This window comes from Panthera onca, chromosome B1, assembly GCF_046562875.1.
Source record: "Panthera onca isolate mPanOnc1 chromosome B1, mPanOnc1 haplotype 2, whole genome shotgun sequence".
Classification (NCBI taxonomy): domain Eukaryota; kingdom Metazoa; phylum Chordata; class Mammalia; order Carnivora; family Felidae; genus Panthera; species Panthera onca.
This window is the reverse complement of record NC_138342.1, coordinates 88,790,237-88,812,963: the sequence shown is the minus strand read 5'-3', so window position 1 is coordinate 88,812,963 and position 22,727 is coordinate 88,790,237. Positions and strand designations below refer to the sequence as shown.

The window sequence follows — 22,727 nt, the reverse complement described above, 5'->3', positions numbered from 1 at the left end:
TTCTGAAGAGTAAATGTACAATTCTGTAAGCCATTCACAATCTTATACAGCAAAGAAAAGCATTTCTTTAGTTATGGTAAAAGACTTAGGGATTTTCGTCACACCATTAACATGGACTATTGAGAAATAAAATATACTTAACAAAATTCAACCTAAATCCTAAAAGGAGAAATTCAGATTTGATATTTTTGTACTTATCATAGCAATTTCTAGGTAAAATTTAAAGACATATTGGAAAAAATGTCAAAATCATTTCAGAAGATGCCTCAGTAGAGGGTAATATGAGTATATATTTTCACAGGAGATATCTGAGTTCATATTTGATTTTACCCAATTTTCTTCATTTTACTCTCCAATTCTATATCAACTTATTTTAAACATGAATTTTCCTTTAGCACTCTTAAAATAATACACTGTTTTCCTTATATTACATTCACTACATATGAATTCTAATTTATCTTAATCCCAAAATATTTTACTCAAAATTAAAATGTTAAAGGAATCTAAGTTATCATCAAGATGATGAAATAATATTTACGGGGTAAGCACAGTTTTTGTGCTGTCAATATGTGAATTCCTTTTAAGTATCTCCTCAGAAAATGTAAAATCTCTTACTTGCTTTCTCCTTAAGAAGAGCAACTTGCTGCTTTAAATATTCAATAATTTGATCTGCTTCTGCACCCTTCTGTTCCAGTCTCTTCAGAACAGCACCATTAGTTGCCATTTTTTTAAAGATACGGCAGAATATCCTAAGTGAAAAAATAAGTGATAAGTTATACCACAGAAGGAATAAAATTTATTGTACAGAACACTAAGCAAGCAGTTTGAAAGGAAAAACATCTTCCACTTTAACAGATCAATATACTAGAAAACTACATTTCCTATACTTTTCCTCCAGAGCAACAAACCAAATAAATGGCAGAAACATTAAATGACTAACTCCTCAATATGTTTGGAAGAGGGAATCAATTTTCTTTCCCTAAATGCAAAAAACATGCTATTTCACATTTTAGGCTGGAAAATTTTAAAGAAACTTTTAAAATACAGCAGAGTATTATAACACAAAACAGGAAGACTAAGGGAAAAGAATAACAATAACCTTAACCAAGCTGTAACTGAGTGCCACTCCTGTGTTCCAAAGTTAAGAATTGCTGAATTCCCTTTTTATATGCTACTTTTAGATACTGGATATTTCTACCGCTTATTTAACTATGTACAAATGTAAGGAGGAATATGTGACTTAGGAAAGACAAAAGAAAAAGATCAACAATTAGGAACATATCAATATTAAAGACATGCCTACTCAGAAATAATGCCAGCATATATACTGTGACTCTTATTAAAGAAAATAATTAGAATATTAAAATCATAATAATTTACAGAAATTAGAAAACATCCTGTCAGTGTTCAGAAAAATGTGTATATGCAAGCATTCTGAGATTAACTCATAACGTTAAAGTTTAAACTGCCAAATATTAAAAGTCACACTAACAAAAGACAAGATAAATCATTAATACTACAAATTGCTCTTTTTTACCTGATTAACTTTAATTTATAATACAAAACATAACAAAGACACAAGCACTGCTGAAGTAATTCTGATTTTAAATAAGTGATACACAATAAAATGGTGAAATTTTTTGATAAAGGAAAAAATTGGCTAATTAAGGGCAAATAATGTAAGATGTTTGAAAATTTCAAATTATGCAATATGCATCCTATAAAAAGGACATTCTGAAATCTTTACCTTTTTATTAAAAGAGAAACAATCCTCAAAAAACTTTTATGCTAAAGTTAACAATTTATAAATAGAATGACTAAAAAAAACTGATAAAAATAAAGTTGCTAATAAATGAAGAAAATATAAATGTGGTTAATCTGAGAAAGTCATAGTAAACCTGTCATTTTCTATATGGACTATTATTTAACAATTTAAAAAATACAGAGCATTTTGGTACAAAAATTGAAAAGGAAGATATTAACTTTTTAATTCAGCCAATTTTTACCAACATAAACACAGAATACCCCGTTGCTCCTCAAATGTTTTTTTTTCTTTTTAGAATTTTAGAGAAAAATACATATGAACATATGAAGAAAGTTAAGGTAAAAACAGCTTGTTCTTTTGGACTTTTAGTATCCTCCTATTAGCATTCTTTCAGTTTAATGTTTACTTTAGTCTAACATAATAATCAAATATATTCAATAGGTGAAATAGTTATCCCAAGAAAAATAATGAGTATTTGATTTAGCATAATTTGTTAACTTTTACTTTTGTAGCAAAAAAAAAAAAAAAAAATTTGATGAGTTAATACCAAAATAAATGTGACATTAGTGATATGCCTTAGAAAAATCCCCAGTAAATGAATATCTTAACTCATAAGAAATAACTATAAGTATAAAATAGTTGTCATGAATTTGTCTACTGGTACAGAAGTTATCTCACAAATACCAGCCAAACATGAAACTCCTGTCCTGACTCACAGAAAAAGTTTCAAAACTAACAATAATTTGCAAAATAGAGATCATAAATCCCACCGAAGAGAGAAAAAAGATATTTTACTGAGTTGATAAATCTATTAACTATCTACAAAATCGTTATAAAAATGAGTTAAATAAAATATCACTTTTGTAATACATACTGAAGCACCAGCGTAACTTTAGTAAGAAAGAATCCTTTAAAACATAAACACAAATGAGCTGAATATACTAAATATATATATAAAACCACTAGAGAAAACAATGGGATAAAAAGAAGTGGTAACACTTTGAATGATACTGATAAAATATATATATATATATCAATGCCTTATGTATTTATTACATAAATTATAAAAGAAGCATAATTTATATACTTGGCTATAACTTTACTATTATAACTTTAGATTAAGGTCTAACTTTAAATCATGAAATAAAACTAGGACTGAGACATCACTTGAAATATTCAGTAAAAATGGATTCAGTTTTAGGTTTTTGGGTTTTTTTTTTTTAATGTTTTTTATTTTTGACAGAGAGAGACAGAACATGAGCTGGGGAGGGGCAGAGAGAGAGAGAGAGAGAGAGAGAGAGAGAGAGGTAGACACAAGAACTGAGCGAGGTAGGCTCTAGGCTCTGAGCTGTCAGCACAGAGCCTGAAGCAGGGCTGGAACTCATGAACAAGATCATGACCTGGGCTGAAGTCGGATGCTCAACCAACTGAGCCACCCAGGTGCCCTGTAAATGGATTCATTTTTAATCAAATAATTGTACAAATAAAATGTGAAAAATAAAGAGAAAACATGTTAGTAACAAAGAGAAATGTTACTGAAAAGACATATATAGGACATGAAGTCTTAAAATGTTGAGAACAGAGAGATGACAGTGATCCTAATAAACCACTCGTATATAAAATAACTATGGATGACAGAAGCCATCTCAAATTTCCTGATAGGTATTGTTGAGTAATAATATCTAGTGCTTACTTTGTCTTTAGTAACTGCCAGGTCTTTTTCTCAGCACCTCACAATATTAACTTAATTATCACAACACCATGACATACATATTATTATTATTCCTTCTCCTTGTTTACAATATTAAGAACTTTTTACAAGAGTATGAAATAAAAGTAATTTAATAACAGGAACATGGATTTGCAAATCACAAGACCTTGGATCAAATCCTACCCTTTGCCTCCGAATCAACTTACCTAACCTCTCTGAGCCAAAAAGTTTTCTCATTTGTAAAATGGAGATAATTCTATGTATCTCATAGCATTGATATGTGGCAAAATAAGATACCATGAATAATATTCAATATTTCTGGCAAGTGGTAAAAAATGTCAGGCACTGAGCAAAATTCTGGTCACACAAAAAAAGATAGGATATATGTACAAACCTCACCTTCAAGAAGCTCCCAATAGTGTAGGCTACCGATGAGCATGATATTTTGTAGATCTTTAGGTAAATGATTTTTGTTTTCTTAAAGGTTAAGAACATAACAAATAATAAAAATACAAATTATAGATTGATATTAAAAATACATTTAGATAATTTGGCTAAGCCATACCTTAATTTCTTTGTGAGTGGTGGTATACAGTCTATGGGGGTAATAAATATTAATTTATTTACATTAATTGTGAATTTTGTTTATAATAGTATATAAAATATACCTAGAGACTCCTGTCCTCAGGAATACAAAACAACAGCCAACTGAAATCTTTGCACTTTCCCCTACAAACAGATATTGCCATTGTAATTACAGAAACTCTAAAACTAGATTTAAGATTATTTAAACAAATGGTGCACAAAAAAGAAATACTGAATGGCTTATAGATTTTAGTTTGAACACCTTGTGAAAGTCTTCTAAGAAACTAGTATTAATGGTTCTCAACTCTAGCTCAAAAGGCAAAGCAGTCCGGCACAAGCCATACATGCCATTTTGCCAAAGGCACACAAATGGCCAAGAATACCAAGAGAAAAATTGTCTTATGAAAATTATGTAAATTGTTTTGGTTTAAGGAAAAGAAAAAAGGGATAAAAATTCACTAAATACTTTCTACTCACAATTTTGCTATGAACCTAAAACTGCTCTAAAAAATAGTCTTAGGAAAATTCACTGAACAGCACACTTAAGAATGCATGAATTTAAAACCTGAAAATACTCTACATCCTAACTACTTATGACAAAGGCTTTATTTGGTTATGCAATAATTAATAATATCCCAACATTTACAACATATATCACATAATGATAGGTTACTTGTAACTATTTTAACTGCCACAAATATCAATAACATCATTACAAAGGAAGTCTCATTAAGAGAGAAAGTATCTTGGGGCGCCTGGGTGGCGCAGTCGGTTAAGCGTCCGACTTCAGCCAGGTCACGATCTCGCGGTCCGTGAGTTCGAGCCCCGCATCAGGCTCTGGGCTGATGGCTCGGAGCCTGGAGCCTGTTTCCGATTCTGTGTCTCCCTCTCTCTCTGCCCCTCCCCAGTTCATGCTCTGTCTCTCTCTGTCCCAAAAATAAAATAAAAAACGTTGAAAAAAAAAATTAAAAAAAAAAAAAAAAAAAAGAGAGAAAGTATCTTTTGCTAGCACAGTCACGTTTCCAGGAATAATCAAGTTTTCTTCACAAAATAAAACTTAGGAGCGACTATAAAACACACTAGCTGTTTTAACCAGTGTCTATTTTTTCTTTACTCCTAGGTTATCTTGGCAATATTACTCATGATGCGAAAATTAACCTGTCCTTTGAGATATTCTGGATTAGTTAGAAAGACAAGTCTATATGTTGAACAAAATTTTCCTCAAATGCTAAGAGCTATGTATTGTTTTTGAATTAGAAGCTCTGGGAATAGGTTTTCTAGTACTTGTTAATTAACTTTAAACTTTTCAAAAATATAAGTATGATGCATAAATTTATGTCCATATTTTATAGTAATATGTAGATATTGATCATTCGAACCAGCAGAAAAGTAGTTGTCTTTTTTTCCCTTACAGTATTTATAGCTAACTAATCTTGGTTGAGTCACATACTTAACAGCCTGTGTGATCTTGGTAAAGTTACTTAACTTCTCTGTGTTTCATTTTTTAAATTTATAATGAGGATAATTTCACCTGATTTCACTTTCTATTCCTTGGCACCTCCTTTTAGGGATCCTTTTTCTTGACTTGTCCCTTTTATGTTTTTCAGGGTTTGGTCCTGATTTCTAGTCTCTTCTAAGGATTGCAAACTATTACCACCACACAAAGCAGGGATCCCTTTGTGTTCCAGGGTTAACAATGTTTGAAACAGCTGAAGGTTTAAGCAAGGCAAAACAGACTGAACAACTCCCTGCTGTCTGCCACTTATGCCACCTGCCAGGTCCCTATAAATAACTTATGTTCATGACCCCAATTTTACTTATATTTCCTGATTTTGAGTCATGTGCTGGGTTTATAGTAGAGAGCAAAATTAAACATATTCTTTGTATTCACTAAGCTTTCAAACAAATGAGGGAAAACACAGTAAATTGGAAAAAAAATTTAAATGAGGTTAAGTTTAGGGCAACAGTGCTAGTTTAATAAAAACACTGCTTAAAGCTTGGACAAATCTTGTACCATTCAACCCAGTGCTCATTTCATTATCATGTGCCAAGTGCTCCACAGTGACTTTCAATTTTACACGGTATTTTATATGGAGTACCTACTGAATTTCATAACTTTAAGTTTCCTTTGTCTCCTCAAAGCTTTTAGTGTGCTAATAGGCTTCGGTTTTCTCACAGATGATAATGCTAATAATAATTTTTTTAAAGTTTATTTACTTATTTTGAGAGAAAGCAAGTGTGAGCAGGGGCAGGAGCAGAGAGAGGAGAGAGAAAGGATTCCAAGCAGGCTCCCCACTGTCAGTGTGGAGCCAGATGTGGGGCTCTATGCCATGACCTTAGCCCAAATCAAGAGTCAGACGTTTAACCAACTGAGCCACTCAGGTTACCCAATAATAATAATGTTAATAACAGATAACATTTTAGAGTATTTATTATGGGCTGGCTAAATGCTTTACATAGATCATCTATGAATACTCTATAATTACTTCCATTATACAAAGAAGAAAACTTGAATTAAAATTAGTTTGCCTTAGGTCATGTGACTAGTTAGTAACAGGATTAAAACTTAGGGTCGGTCTGATCCTGCAGTTAGCTCTTTTAATATCGAAGCTCGAATTTCTATAAAAGACATTAATTCTGTAGAGTTTCCCAATGTATTTAACCACAAAATCCTAACCAAGGAGCACCTATTATAGAACTAATATCCTCTAAAACATTTTGGGAATACTGGCTTAATCTGTACTAAATTTTATTTAATGATTAGGAGATTAAAATACACATAATAATTGCATGCATAGTAATTACAAATGCAAAACACATAGAAAAAAAGAGAAAACAGTACATGAGTACGTAAACTGGGTTTGGATAGTAAGTTTCTGGATAATTTAGACTTTTCTTCTTCCTTTACTAATTTTAAAAAATAATGAATTTATTTTATAACAAAAAACATTTGAAAAGTATTATCTAAATTATTTTGCCTTTAATTTTGTTCTTAATATTCATCATGGGTCATTAAATCTAAAAAGCCATTGTAAGATGCTGCTATTCATTAAAGCTGTTGCTGATTTTAGGAAATACATGAATTTAAACTACATCTTAATCATTAAAACATATACAAAAGGTTATTTCTGAGATTCCTATCATTGCCAAATGGCTTCCCTATACCTCAGTAGTCTTTCCCCACTCTGATTCTAAATTGTCAGTAACTTCTTTTAAATAACAAATTCCCTGCCCCGGCTTTTCAATGTTAGGAACCAAATATAAACAAATAAGCTATTGCTTTGAAATGGAAATTTTAAGTGCAGGTTTTCAATTTTATTTTATAGTATAGGAATTCTACAAAAATTTGGAAGGGTCTCTCTACTTCCCAAACACCTGATTTCACTGTTTCAGAACTTCAACTAGGTAAAAGTTTATGTTCTTCTTAGACACTCTAAGTACTGTATTTCATAAAATCTAAGATGCCGCCAATTGTAAAATGGCTCCAATCATAAGATGCTCTGGCATTTTATGTACCATTAAGAAAAAAAACCACACACCCTGTATCATTTGAAAAATCTCTTTTAAATTTAGCCCTATTTTTATCTTATGTCACTCTTTTGTTTCCCCGTATCTGTGTATACACAGTGACTTTTCATTTTAATGGTAAATCTGCATATAAAGGATACTTAAAATGGAGATTAAAGCCAACAACTACATACCAACACTACACGTAACCAAACTGATGACAATATTAACCATAATGACCAAGTCTGCATTAAGTACAGGCACTGACAACTGTCGCAAGTGCCACTTAGTTCATAGTGACTTTAAGACATCAATAATTGTGAAATGTAAATATGAGAAAAACATGTATATCAGAATAAACTATAGTGATTTTAATCAATTTTTTCTCTCCCTTTCTACCATCATTCTTATTCTAACCTTCCAATCTTCATTCCTCCATTTGCTTCATAATCTAACTGCCAAATCACCCCACAAGGAGAACATTTTTATTACCGTGCTACATAAGGGATACTTTTTAGAACAAAGTTAGTACCTCTACTAGGATTTAAAACCTGTCAAATGTAAGAATTTTTAAAAAGGTATATAATAAAATTAAATATTTTGAGGACAATCCCTCCCAGAGAGACTCAAACTACAATAGCAGTGGTAGCTGGCAGTAATTCCACGAGTATTTTTGCAACCTTTGCCAAAATATTGAAAACAGACCTAAAACTATGCTTTTTGTGAATGTTTATTTATTTGGCGTGTGGTCAGGGCACGAATTCAAATTCTAACTTGGACATTCATCAGCTGTGTCACTGTTTTTATTTAAAAATTTTTGAGGTGGGCCACCTGGCTGGCTCAGTCGGTTAAGCCTCCAACTTCGGCTCAGGTCATGATCTCACCACTCCTGAGTTCGAGCCCTGCATCGGACTCTGTGCTGACAGCTCAGAGCATGGAGTGTGTTTCTGATTCTGTCTCCATCTCTCTCTGACCCTCCCCGCTTGTGATCTGTCTCTGTCTCTCTCAAATATAAATCAACATTAATTTTTTTTTTTTTTTTTTTTTTTTTTTAATTTTTGAGGTATAGGGGCACCTGGTTGGCTCAGTCGGTTGAGCGTCTGACTTCGGCTCAGGTCATGATCCCGTGTTCCATGAGTTCAAGCCCCACGTGGGGCTCTGTGTTGAACGCTCAGAGCCTGGAGCCTGCTTCAGATTCTGTGTCTCCCTCTCTCTCTGCCCCTCCCCTGCTCATGCTCTGTCTCTCTCTCTCTCTCTGTCAAAAATAAATAAACGTTAAAAAAAAATTAAATTTTTGCGGTATAACACATTAGTTTTAGATGCACGTGATTCGATACTTATGTGTACTGCAAAATGATCACATTAGTCCAGTTAACGTCCTTCACCATAGTTACCAAAATTTTTTTCGTGTAATGAGAACCTTCAAGATCCACTCTTCTAGCTACTTTCAAATATTCAATAGAGTATTAACCATAGTCACTGCTTTGTATGTTATATCTCCATGACTTACTCATTTTAAAACTGGAAATTTGTTTTTATTCTTGATTGTTTTTCTTTACTTACTGGAGTGCCTTCTTCCTCTTTACTAATAAGGGCACAAGGAGTCTTGGGGGACTTAAGGGATGGCTATGAGAAGACAGTCCATACATTTTAGGTATTATGGCCATTGACACAGAAAATCTTCCTGTCCAGTGAAATATGCATAAAATTTAAAAAAAGGGTATGTCTAGGCCTCTCATGGCCTTCTTAGCAAACACCAAGGTCACCTTTTACCTGATTCAGAATTTCTTCAGTAGGGTTTAACCATCCCTTTACATTCAAAGAAGCACTCAGCAATATCTTACTCCCATTTCCTATCCAAGAACACAGCTAATAACAACAGCCACTATTTTAATGAGCCAAGCATATTACATATGGAGTCCTTTAAGCTTTTCAACCGTGTGAGATAACATTTCCATTTTATAGAAAAATTCAGAGAAAGTATGACTTATCTAAATCCATTCAAATATTAAATGGCAAAGCTCTGATTTTAACTTGTGTTAAAACTCACACTACACTTCATTTTCAAAGTGTTTCCCAAATCTAATTAGAGAAAATTAACTTACTACCCACCAATAATCTTATCCATCTAAATTAAGGGCACTAAGAACCTGACCATCCATTTCTCACCACCCTTACTCAAGCTACCATGTCTCCTCTACCATGTCTACGAAAAAAGCCTCCAAACTGGTCTTTCTTCTACCCTGTCCCTTTCAATATATTCTCCACAGCAGCCAGTAAGATCCTCTTTTTAAAAGGAAGCCAGATTATGTCGTCTACTGCTCAAAAGTCTCCAATAGCTTAGATGCCCTCAATATCTTTCATGATCTGTTCCTTCTATGACTTTGTCTCTAGCTTTAATCCCTTAACTCAACTCCAACCCACAAGCTTCCTTGCTATTCAGGAGGGTTTATGTTTCATGGCATCAACTAGCAATAACTGTTTATGGCTGGTTCCTCCACCTGACTGCACTTAACCCAGACACTTGTATGGTTAATTCTCTCACTGACGCCAGCTCTTGCTTGAAAGTTGTCTTTTCAGTGAGACTTTCCCTGGCCACACTAATATTTCAAACTATATCCTCCTCTGCTTTATTACTTATCCCTTAAGCGCCCATCACGACCTGCAATAGAACATGTTTTTCTTAATTCTGTTTAGGATGTCTTCCTCCATAAAATGCGGACTACAGGAAGATAGGGGTTTCTGTTTTGTCCATCGTTCTGTTCCCAATGCCTAAAACAGTACTAGAAACATGGTGGGCGCGTAACTAACTGAATGACTTCCTGACCCACCCCCACCCCTTTCACACACACCGGCGCGCGCGCACACATATAACTAAACGTGTTTGTGAATATATCTTTTCCAGTAGCAGCCTTTCTGTCAGCCCCGCATCCCATTTCTCAAACTTGGTTCCTTCAAGAGGTACCAAGCTGTTCCCTATTCCACATGCCAAGACTGGTGCTGGTATAAACGTACTTCCCACCAGTATTCGGAGGCTAGGTCCTATCTCCCCAAGATGAGTAAGGGAAGGAGGACTCTCCTTTGACCTCAACACGCCTACCCCCGGACTCTCTCAGGGAGTCACTCACATAAATCGGTGGACAGAGCAACCTGGAGAGCCTCACCGGGTAGCCTCAGTCTTCAGCAATTAGGGGCACCGTCCCGCACCCGACGGCAGTGAGAAAGGACCCAACGAGGTGTCCTCACCAAACGCCTGAGCGTTCCACCGACTTAACGTCAAATTCTGTCGCCCCTTCCCGGGCGTAACCGCACCACGCTGTCCGTCTTCTATTTCCTCAGCTAATAACTTAAACTCCTCTGTACCTCTTCCTTGGTAGCTACATTTTGTCACCGGTTGGGTAAGGGGCAAAACGCCGGACGTCGGGTCTTTCCTCCATGTTGTGTCGTGGAGGTTGTGAGGTCAGAGGAAACGGCCGGGCTGAATCGAGGGCGGGGGTGGGGAGAGCTGGGAGCTGTCATTGGAGCGGGTCTGGCTCGCGGTCCCGGCCAGATTCCGAGCCGGGAATTTCGGCGGATTTAGCTCGCAGGCAAAACGCAATCCCAGCGCTCCCGGAGCGGCCTCTTTTGTAGAAGCACCTGAGATGCTGGGTGTGGTGCACTAAACGGTAGCGACAGCAGCAGCCACAGCAAGCTGGGGCCCTGTGTAGAAGCTCCATCCCCTTGTCTCTGTGCCCGCCTGACTCAGAGGCAGGTATTTGGGTTCGTCAGTTTTGTGTGTCGTAGTGGGTGGGGCCGGTGGGAGGTAGAGGAATGTCAGGTGCAGCGAGTGGCCCAGTTTGTCCGCAGTAGAGGAGCCAACCTTTGGAGCTGCTTGCTACTGAGTCCTGTGCCCAAATGGAGCTAATGTCCGCCTTCCTTCCTACACACGTTTACCCGAGTCCTTTGAGAACTGTAGGCAGATGTTTAAGAATAACCACTGCATCACTGCTTCGAAGGAAGATTTAAAGAGGCGTTGGAGAATGTAGATTCAGTTCTCCATTACTCACCGTAGATGCAAAGTCTTGGTTTTGTTTTGGTTTTCAAAGGTTTAGTCATTTGTCGAGACATAACGTTCCCTTGTGGAGTTGGGGAATGTGAACTGGAAGTTCCTTTAGAATTGCCAGTGATTTCTTTTCAAGGCCCCTTGGTTCCTGTTTTTGTTTGGGACAGAAAGACAACTTTTTGAGGGAAAGTATATAAAATAAATGAGCTAGTGTTATTCGCCCGTTGAAGAAATGTGTGAATTATTTTATTCATGATGAAATCGGTATCTTTTGTACTGTTTTTTTTTTTTACCTTCGCCCCCCGACCTCCAATCTAATTTCGACTCCCAAATTCTTTGTGGGTAGGGATTGTGTCTCGTCCACTGTCGTTGGCCCTGAAGCTGGAAAAACACCTGAGTTAAAATAGGTTCAAGATATTGGTTGAATGAATGAATTTTCAAACCCCATTCCTACGTTGTATTTCCTCAACTAATCTCTCTCTCAACTTCAACTGTTTTCTTTTTTTTCACTAGCTTTCTTCCACTCACCAAGTGTGAACAAATCTATGTGTATATTTTTTTATATGTGAACCTTTTCATGTGCAATCATCTACATGAGTGCTTGGTAGTTGAAGGAGAACATTGATGAAATATTTTACACTAATTCGTGTCTTATCTTTTTGAATCATTTGCGTTTCTTTGTTTGGTTCTTTGCTTTTCAGTTGTCTGATAGTCTGTCTAATTGAAAATCAAATAGTATAATATAGAAGGATTGCATAATAGAATGCAATGGTTTAGTGTCTTCCTTCCTACCCTTAGTCCTATTCCTCAGAAATAACCCCCTTTAACCTTGTTAAACCTTAGATCTATAAGTTGAATAGTAAAAGAAAATGCTCACTCTTTTTTTTCTTTCTTTCTTTTTTTTTTTTTTTTTTTTACTTTTTAAGACAAACTATCCATAACCTCCCTTATCCAAAGTTTTGAATAGTCATTACATTTTTTAGTTTTCATATTGGTTAATGTTATAATTCTAAATAATATACGTAAATTATTTTTTCACAATTTTCAAAAATATATTTTGGCTCCTTGTTTCGTAAAATGAGGAAAGTAATGACTCTACCTTCATTGCCACTGCAAAAACTATATCTATCACTTCCACCATCCCCTATCTGGACTTTTATTTATACATTGTTAAGGTTAATAATATTTATATTACATTTCTTAACTACAATTTTTTTTGCTTTTTTTATGTGTGCTAAAAAATAACAAAATGTTACAATATTATGGCTTTGTAAATATTCCTAAGTACAGAGTCAAAAAGTATGCTATGATACATTTCCTTCCCAGTTTCTTAATTTCATGACCCCTGTGCCACACTAAGGAGAAGACTTGTAATATTAACATCAGATTGATTTCTTCTTTCTTCCCCTATAATGACCAAAAAATTATGCCATAGTTAAGTGTGATTTATGTTTTGGGCCATGTACATCTTATATAGTTTTTAACCCTCCTCACTTTTACAAAGGACTTTCTGTTTTCTTTTGAGGGAAAGTTAGTTACATTGTTTTTGTTTTCACCAAATCTTTCCATCTTACGCTTTCTTTACCACATCCTCTCATTCTTTGTATGAGAAGCTTCCATTCCATATCTTTGCTTGAAGATGTTCCCTTAAAGCCCAATTACTTTCTGTTTAATGTGAACAGATTACATTCGGGTAAGTTACATTCTTTCTTAACCACACATTTTCTGTTATTTGTTTTTCTCCTCTGTTTTGGTAGAATACATCCTAAGAATATTTATTCATAAAAGGTATGTGGATGTTAATTTTATTTTTTAATGTTCATATGGCTGTAAATTATTATTATTTATTTTTGCTATAATGATGGATAGTTTGGCAGGGTATAGAAGCAAAATTTTGTCTCTTTAAGTCTTTCAAAGCTTCACTGTCCTCTAACTTTCACTATTGCTCATGAGAGAATGAGAATGCCACTCTTAATTTGTTGAGGCCTGAACTATTTATTTTCTCTCTGGAATGACTAAAAAATTTTATTTTCCTTGATGCTTTGAAAATGTATGATGACATGTCTTGTGAGTTTATTCTTGAAGTGAACTCATTGAAAGGAGCTAGGAAAAATGTCATAGTGTGGGTATTTTTCATTTGCCCTCCTCGATATTATAAGCCTTTCTAATTTGAAGGTACAATTTCCCTTCAACCGTGGGGAATTTTTCTCCTATTCTGTCTTCTATAATTTATTCTCCTTTATTTTCCTCTGTTCTCTTTTTGAAACTGTTGTAAGGTGGTTTTTGTATACTTGGTTTGATTTACTATATCTATTATCTTTTCTCTTATGTTTTCATCTATTTGCTTTTTGTTCCATACCCTGAGCAGTTGTCTCAACTTTCTTTTCCAACACTTCAGTCTAACTTGGTAATAATTTAATTTCCAACCACTCATTTTTAATTATTCCTTCCTCATATTCTCTTAATTTTATTTTTTATAAGATACAATTTACATATCTTAAAATGCACTGATTTTAAGTGAGTAGTTTGATGAGTTTTGATACATGTAAACATCCATGTGACAACCATCACCCCAATCAAGATGCAGAACATCCAAAACTCCAAAAAAGTTCATTTTATCAATTTTTTCTTTTATGGTTGGTGCTTTTTGTTATCCTGCCTAAGAAATCTTTGCTATCCTAAGGTTGCATTTAGGTCTATAATCCATCTCAGATATTTGTGGATGTAACTGTAAGAATTGAGGGATTATTTTTTTTCTTTTCCATATGGATATATTGTTGTTTCAGCACCATTTGCTGAAAGACTGCCCTTTCCCTATTGATTTTCTTGGCCTTTGTTGGAAATCAATTCATTGTATTTTTAAAATTTTTTCAACTTAAAATTTAAAAAATATAAAGTATGTGGTCTCTAACACAAACATATGTAGATATAGAATATGGAAATTTGGAGCATAATAATAATATGAACACCCATTAAATCCACCAATTAAAAACTAAGATATTACTCAAGATTGTTGAAGCTTCTTATGGGTTCTTCCCTAATCTCACTCTGCTTTTCATACAGTGGTAACTGTATCCTCATATTTTTCTTCTCCTTCCTTCCATCCTCCTCCCCTTCTTCCTCATTATTATTATTATCACCTTTTTAAAAATTTTTTTAAGGTTTATTCATTTTTTGTGGAGAGAGAGTGTGAGTGGGGGAGGGGCAGAGAGAGAGGGAGACACAGAATCCAAAGCAGGCTCCACGCTCTGAACTGGCAGCACAGAGTCTGATGTGGGGCTCAAACTCACGGACCGTGAGATCGTGACCTGAGCTGAAGTCGGACGCTCAACCGTCTGAGCCACCCAGTTGCCCCTACCTTACTTTTTAATATAATATTACCTGAAATGTACATACTCCTGAATTATTTATTATTCAGCTTTTCTTGTTGAATATTATGAATATTGGCATACATTTTATGTGCTTTTTTTCCCCACCCAACATTATATTTAGATTCATCTATGCTGATATATGTTGCTACAATTTGCTTATTTTCTGTCATGTATACTCTTCCATCAGATGAATGTACAGTTTCCTTAATCATTCACCTGTCTTTGGATATTTAAGTTTCCAGTTTGGGGATTAATAGGAACAACACCATGCTGATTTTTCTTGCATGTATCCCTTATTTATGTGTGTAGGACTTTCTGCCGGAATTGAATAGCAAAATAGTGTCAAACTGTTTTCCAAAGTGATTGTTTTAGTTTATATTCTCTTCATGTCCTAACATTTTGTATTATCAAATTTAATTAATCAGATTTAATTATTACTCTCTGGCAGGTATAAATTCTCCTATAGTTTTAATGAGCAGTTTCTTGAATATTAATGAGGATGTTCATTTTCTCATATATGTACCAGCAACTCCTTTTTACTCTTTTGTGAAATATGTTTTGCTACACCTCTTTTTATGTAATATCATGTCAAATCTTTCTAAATATATTTCAACTTGTTTTGGTTTTCATTGTTTTCTTTTGCATAACTTATTTTAGTCACCTCCAGGGCAGGTTTTTTAGTTTGTTTATTTTATTTTTTGCCCATTATGATGTGGTCTTTCTTCAACTATCTGATGATTCCTGGACAGTTCATGATTTTAGAGTTAAGGAAGTCTGTCTGAGAGCTTTGTGTATATGGACAGGCTTGTTGACTGCTATTCTGTGTTTTAGGATGGCTGGGTAGATAGTTATATCTTAACTGGGGCCCTACAAATTCCAGAATTAAGAGCAGTTTGCCTTTGTCACCATGCCCATACTAGCTATTTATTATAATTCTCACAAAGTTGGTTTATTTCTAGGAAAGAAACTTACCTTTTTTCCTTTGAGGAAAAATAACCAACTAGTAATGGGGGGCCAGTGACAAAGTTAATTCTTTTATTCTTCTGCCCTTTAAGTTATCATTCTCATTTCAAATCCTCTTCTGACTTCTGTTCCCCATTGTTTCTGCTTTTGTGATCTCAAGTTTCTGAATCTGAAGAGGCCCAACAGAGGTCTTGACTGCAATATACTTTATAGTTTCTTTCTTTTGCTTCTTAAAACAATACTTCATATGCCAAATGCTTTACTGGGGGTTTTTGGAATCTTTCATTAGGTCATGGCCCTTTTCTGTTTTCTTCCTTATTATGAATTTATACATTTAAAAGTATTTCCTTTTAATGTTTTTAATGAGGTTTCTGCACAGACATAAAAAGTGGTCTATTACTTTGATTTAGAATTCCAACATTTTGATTGTGAAAGCTGAGAAAGGAAGAATGCAGTGCTGGACCAATGGAATGTCTTTGTAGTGAGACACCTGGGTGAAAGATCTTTTTGTTCAGTGGCCTTTTTCCTTGTGATTGCCCTAATGTGATTCAGATTGATTTTGAGCAGGTTTCTTAATCTCCAGGTTGCTTTGTTACATAACTCTGGGGCACTATTTGTTTTGGAGACCATGCCAGTAGGATTGCCCTAGATATATACACGAAACATCTATCTTTAAACTGGAGGCAATAACATCTGTGAAGATTGTTGAGGGAATAAATTAAAACAGATCACATGGAAATTACCAAGCACAAAACCAAAACTGATTAGTTAAGTAACATAGAGGCTTCTGTTATCTAGTTTAATTTTTACTACTATTAATAGAGGCCTTGATAATTTAAAGGTAATGGTTGGAATACCTATTTCATCTTTTCTGACTTTACTTACTTTGCAAGAAGGAAAAATTCTTGATGGTCTATGGGTTGTTCAAGCTTTAGGTAAACAGAAGATCCTTATTGATGTGAATATGCAATAACAGACTTCCTCTTAACACTGTCAGACATCATTAGGAGGGAATGTTCTATTTTTTGCCTTTTTATGCCATTGAAAATCTTTGATTATGATTTAGAGCTACAATCTAAATTTATGATTGGGTGGTTTTTCCTCGTAGATATTATCTTGGAATTTTTTTACTTTGATTCTTTTTACTGTGAAGTGTTCTGATTGGCATTTTCCTCCAAGTTATATATTATTAATCATATTTAAGGTGAGAAAACACTGGCTTAATTTTTGGTTGATCTGTCATAAAATTCTCTCCTTTTCCAGATTATCTTAGAAGATCTAGGATTCTGAAATGTTTCCCCTGAAGGATGCTGAAATGGGTGCCTTTACCTTCTTTGCCTCAGCTCTGCCACATGATGTTTGTGGAAGTAATGGGCTTCCTCTTACACCAAATTCCATCAAAATTTTGGGGCGATTTCAAATCCTTAAGACCATCACTCATCCCAGACTTTGCCAGTATGTGGATATTTCTAGGGGAAAGCATGGTAAGTTGTTCTTTTCTTCTGTTTTTGTATTCCTTACTCTGTTACCTTGATTAGGTTACAAGTATATAGTGAGCGCATACAATAGTCAGTATATGTGGGTATGTGCATGCCCTCACCTTCAGTCCAGCCAAACTGAGTCTTTTGAGTTTTCCTGATTGCCCTGGCCCCTCACAGGTCCCTGTTTTTATACTCTGCTATTTTCTTTCATGGGTTATATTATTCTCTGCAATCTGAGCTTAATCCCTTTCCTAATTTCTTATATATCTTTTATCAGATTTTATTATTATTTTCTATTTAATTTGTCTCTTTTGAGGATTCTCAGTTCTTGACTTTTGCCCCTAACCTCAGAGAGACAGTACTGCACCTGGTACATAGAAGGCATTCAGTAAGTGTTGAGTGAGTAAATTAATGAATGACTACATTTGAGAAATCCGTATTTTTCAGATCTGAGAATCAGGATTTTTAATTTTCTCTTTCAGAGAAACCACCTATCTTAAGCATATTTCTTCAATTCTGTAAAAAGGAAATGAAAGCTCTCATACCAGAAATTTGAGAAGTGTCTATTTAAATGTATTTTATGATTGAAAGTAGTTATTTGGGCTGTCTTCAAATGAAAACAGTCACTATTTTTTTCTTTTGGAATTTATTCTTTTCTTTCTTTTTTTTTTTTTTATGAGTTCAGAAGAAGTGTTTATTGCCTTCTTATGTGGTTGCTGTGTAGGGCATAAGAAGGTTTTGCATAAGCTTAATAGGTAAGAGAGCGATTAATGAATAAGCTGACTTTTCCTCATTGCTGCTTTTACCAAAGGAAAAACATGTTCTCAGTGTTGGGCAACTAAATAAAAAGAGCCTCATTCCAGAAACAGAGGTTCTTCGTAGCACACCAAATATTTCTGAGTCTCTTCTGAGCCATGTTGTGGTGGGGGAATATAAACAGGAGCTGATAGTTTGGAGGAGGGCCAGCCTCAGAGAACGTGTCCTCATCCCCTAACATAGTCAAGATTCAAAGAAATTATTGTATAGTTCATGATGTCCAAGTGCTTCCCTGTCCATGCTGAAGCCTCTCTTCTTCCTTAAGGCCGGGAAGACTATCATTCCGCCAGTGGACAGATCCCTGATGAGGCCCATAGGTTCACCGGGCAGACACCCCCTGTGATTATTGCCACCTGACCCCTCATCATTGTTCCCTTTCTTTTTTTTTTTTCAATTTTATTTTTTTTAATTTACATCCAAGTTAGTTAGCATATAGTGCAACAATGATTTCAGGAGTAGATTCCTCAATGCCCTTTACCCATTTAGCCCATCCCCGCCCCACACCCCCTCCAGCAACCCTCAGTTTGTTCTCCTTATTTATGAGTCTCTTATGCTTTGTCCCCCTCCCTGTTTTATATTTTTGTTTCCCTTCCCTTATGTTCATCTGTTTTGTCTCTTAAAGTCCTCATATGAGTGAAGTCATAGAATATTTGTCTTTCTCTGACTAATTTCACTTAGCATAATACTCTCCAGTTCCATCCACGTAGTTGCAAATGACAAGATTTCATTCTTTTTGATTGCCAAGTAATCCTCCATTGTGTGTGTGTGTGTGTGTGTGTATACATATATATATATATACATATATATATATATATGTATATATATACATATATATATATGTATATATATACATATATATACCACATGTTCTTTATCCATTCATCCATCAATGGACATTTGGGCTCTTTCCATAATTTGGCTATTGTTGATAGTGCTGCTATAAACATGGGGGGTGCATGTATCCCTTCGAAACAGCACACCTGTATCCTGTGGATAAATGCCTAGTAGTGCAATTGCTGGGTTGTAGGGTAGTTCTATTTTTAGTTTTTTGAGGAACCTCCATAATGTTTTCCAGAGTGGCTGTGTTCCCACCAACAATGAAAAAGAGATCCTCTTTCTTGGCATCCTTGCCAACATCTGTTGTTGCCTGAGTTGTTAATGTTAGCCATTCTGACAGGGCTAAGGTGGTATCTCATTGTGGTTTTGATTTGTATTTCCCTGATGATGAGTGATGTTGAGCATTTTTTCATGTGTCAGTTGGCCATCTGGATGTCTTCCTTGGAGAAGTGTCTGTTCATGTCTTTTGCCCATTTCTTCACTGGATTATTTGTTTTTTGGGTGTTGAGTTTGATAAGTTCTTTATAGATTTTGGATACTAACCCTTTATCTCATATATCATTTGCAAATATCTTCTCCCATTCTGTCGGTTGCCTTTTAGTTTTGCTGATTGTTTCCTTTGCTGTGCAGAACGTTTTTTGGTTTTTTTTTTGGTTTTTTTTTGGTTTTTCTTTGATGAGGTCCCAGTAGTTCATTTTTGCTTTTGTTTTCCTTGCCTCAGGAGATGTGTTGAGTAAGAAGTTGCTGCAGCCAAGATCAAAGAAGTTTTTGCCTGCTTTCTCCTCAAGGATTTTGATGGCTTCCTGGCTTACACTTAGTTCTTTCATCCATTTTGAGTTTATTTTTGTGTATGGTGTAAGAAAGTGGTCCAGGTTCGTTCTTCTGCATGTCGCTGTCCAGTTTTCCCAGCACCACTTGCTGAAAAGAATGTCTTTATTCCATTGGATATTCTTTCCTGCTTTGTCAAAGATTAGTTGGCCATACATTTGTGGGTCCATTTCTAGCGTCTCTATTCTGTTCCATTGGTCTGTTCTTGTGCCAGTACCATACTGTCTTGATGATTACAGCTTTGTAGTATAGCTTGAAGTCTGGAATTGTGATGCCTCCAGCTTTGGTTTTCTTTTTCAAGATTGCTTTGGCTATTCAGGGTCTTTTCTGGTTCCATATAAATTTTAGGATCATTTGTTCAGCTCTGAAGAATGCTGGCATTATTTTGATAGGGATTGCATTGAATATGTAGATTGTTTTGGGTAGTATCGGCATTTTAACAATATTTGTTCTAACTATCCAGGAGCATGGAATCTTTTCCATTTTTTGTGTCTTCTTCAATTTCTTTCATAAGCTTTCTATAGTTTTCAGTGTATAGATTTTTCACCTCTTTGGTTAGATTTATTCCTAGGTACTTTGTGGTTTTTGGTGCAACTATAAATGGGATTGATTTTTTTGATTTCTCTTTCTGTTGCTTCATTGTTGGTGTATAGGAATGCAACCGATTTCTGTGCATTGATTTTATATCCTACAGCTTTGCTGAATTCATGAATCAATTCTAGCAGTTTTTTGGTGGAATCTTTAGGGTTTTCCGTATAGAGTATCACGTCATCTATGAAGAGTGAAAGTTTGACCTCCTTCTGGACAATTTGAATGCCTTTAATTTGTGTTGTCTGATTGCAGAGGCTAAGACCTCCAATTCTATGTTGAATAACAGTGGTGAGAGTGGACATTCCTGTTTTGTTCCTGACCTTAGGGGGAAAGCTCCCAGATTTTCCCCATTGAGGATGATATTAGCATTGGATCATTCATATTTGGCTTTTATGATCTGGAGGTATGCTCCTTCTATCCCTACTTTCTTGAGAGTTTTTATCAAGAAAGGATGCTGTATTTTGTCAAATGCTTTCTCTGCATCTATTGAGAGGATCAGATGGTTCTTGTCCTTTCTTTTATTGATGTGATGAATCACATTGTTTGTTTCGTGGATATTGAACCAGCCCTGCCTCACCAGTATAAATCCCACTTGGTCGTGGTGAATAATTTTTTTAATGTATTATTGGATCCCGTTGGCTAATATCTTGTTGAGGATTTTTGCATCCATGTTCATCAGGGAAATTGGTCTATAGTTCTCCTTTTTAGTGGGGTCTCTGTCTGGTTTTAGAACCAAGGTAATGCTGACTTCATAGAAAGAGTTTGGAAGTTTTCCTTCCATTTCTATTTTTTGGAATAGTTTCAAGAGAATAGATGTTAACTCTTCCTTAAATGTTTGGTAGAATTCCCCTGGAAAGCCATCTGGCCCTGGACTTTTGTTTTTTGGCAGATTTTTGATTACTAATTCGATTTCCTTACTGATTATGGGTCTGTTCAAATTTTCTATTTTTCCTGTTTCAGTTTTGGTAGTGTATATATTTCTAGGGATTTGTCCATTTCTTCCAGACTATCCATTTTATTGGCATATAATTGCTCATAATGTTCTCTTTTATTGTTTTTATTTCTGTTGTGTTGGTTGTGATCCCTCCTCTTTCATTCTTGATTTTATTTATTTGGGTCCTTTCCTTTTTCTTCTTGATCAAACTGGCTAATGTTTTATCAATTTTGTTAATTCTTTCAAAGAACCAGATTCTGGTTTCATTGATCTGTTCTACTGTTTTTTTGGTTTCAATAGCATTGATTTCTGCTCTGATCTTTATTATTTCCTGTCTTCTGCTGGTTTGGGGTTTTATTTGCTATTCTTTTTCTAGCTCGTTCAGATGTAAGGTTAGGTTGTGTATCTGAGATCTTTCTTCCTTCTTTAGGAAGGCCTGGATTGCTATATACTTTCCTCTTATGACCGCCTTTGCTGTATCCCAGAGGTTTTGGGTTGTGGTGTTATCATTTTCATTGACTTCCATATGCTTTTAATTTCCCCTTTAACTGCTTGGTTAGCCCATTCATTCTTTAGTAGGATGTCCTTCAGTCTCCAAGTAGTTGTTACCTTTCCAAATTTTTTTTATGGTTGATTTTGAGTTTCATAGCATTGTGGTCTGAAAATATGCACAGTATGATCTCGATCTTTTTGTACTTACTTAGGGCTGATTTTTGTCCCAGTATATGGTCTATTCTGGAGAACGTTCCATGTGCACTGGAGAAGAAAGTATATTCTGCTGCTTTAGGATGAAATGTTCTGAATATATCTGTTAAGTCCATCTGGTCCAGTGTGTCATTTAAAGCCATTGTTTCCTTGTTGATTGTTTGATTAGGTGATTTGTCCATTGTTGTGAGTGGGGGTGTTGAAGTCTCCTACTATTATGGTGTTACTATCAATTAGTTTCTTTATGTTTGTGATTAATTGATTTATATATTTGGGTGCTGCCACATTTGGCACATAAATGTTTATAATTGTTAGGTCCTCTTAGTCTGTAGACCCCTTGATTATGATATAATGCCCTTCTGCATCTCTTGATACAGTCTTTATCATAAAGTCTAGATTGTCTTATATAAGCATGGCTACTCTGGCTTTCTTCTGTTGACCATTAGCCTGATAGATGGTTCTACATCCCCTTTCAGACTGAAGGTGTCTTTAGGTCTAAAGTGGGTCTCTTGTAAATAGCATATAGATAGATCTTGTTTTCTTATTCATTCTCTTACCCTATGTCTTTTGACTGGAGCATTGAGTCCATTG

General features: G+C 35.1%; 2 protein-coding genes across 4 annotated transcripts in view; one reads left to right on the top strand and one right to left on the bottom strand.

The window, feature by feature from the left end:
* The window catches only part of AIMP1 (aminoacyl tRNA synthetase complex interacting multifunctional protein 1), a 39,504-nt gene extending 28,491 nt beyond the window's left edge, over positions 1-11,013 (bottom strand). The window contains exons 1-2 of one of the 2 annotated variants that reach the window (XM_060654491.3): positions 10,932-11,013; positions 616-749 (exon numbers count right to left, since the gene is read on the bottom strand). In XM_060654491.3, the coding sequence (XP_060510474.3) occupies positions 616-724 (109 nt within the window). In that variant the 5' untranslated portion in view covers positions 725-749; positions 10,932-11,013. Of the gene's footprint in view, positions 1-615; positions 750-10,696 lie in introns of both variants that reach the window. The other variant, XM_060654490.3, reaches the window with a different exon arrangement.
* A 42-nt stretch (positions 11,014-11,055) lies between these two features.
* TBCK (TBC1 domain containing kinase) overlaps positions 11,056-22,727 on the top strand; it is a 225,352-nt gene continuing 213,680 nt past the window's right edge. Inside the window, exons 1-2 of one of the 2 annotated variants that reach the window (XM_078445834.2) lie at positions 11,056-11,315; positions 17,208-17,428. In XM_078445834.2, the coding sequence (XP_078301960.1) occupies positions 17,236-17,428 (193 nt within the window). In that variant the 5' untranslated portion in view covers positions 11,056-11,315; positions 17,208-17,235. Of the gene's footprint in view, positions 11,320-17,207; positions 17,429-22,727 lie in introns of both variants that reach the window. The other variant, XM_078445835.2, reaches the window with a different exon arrangement.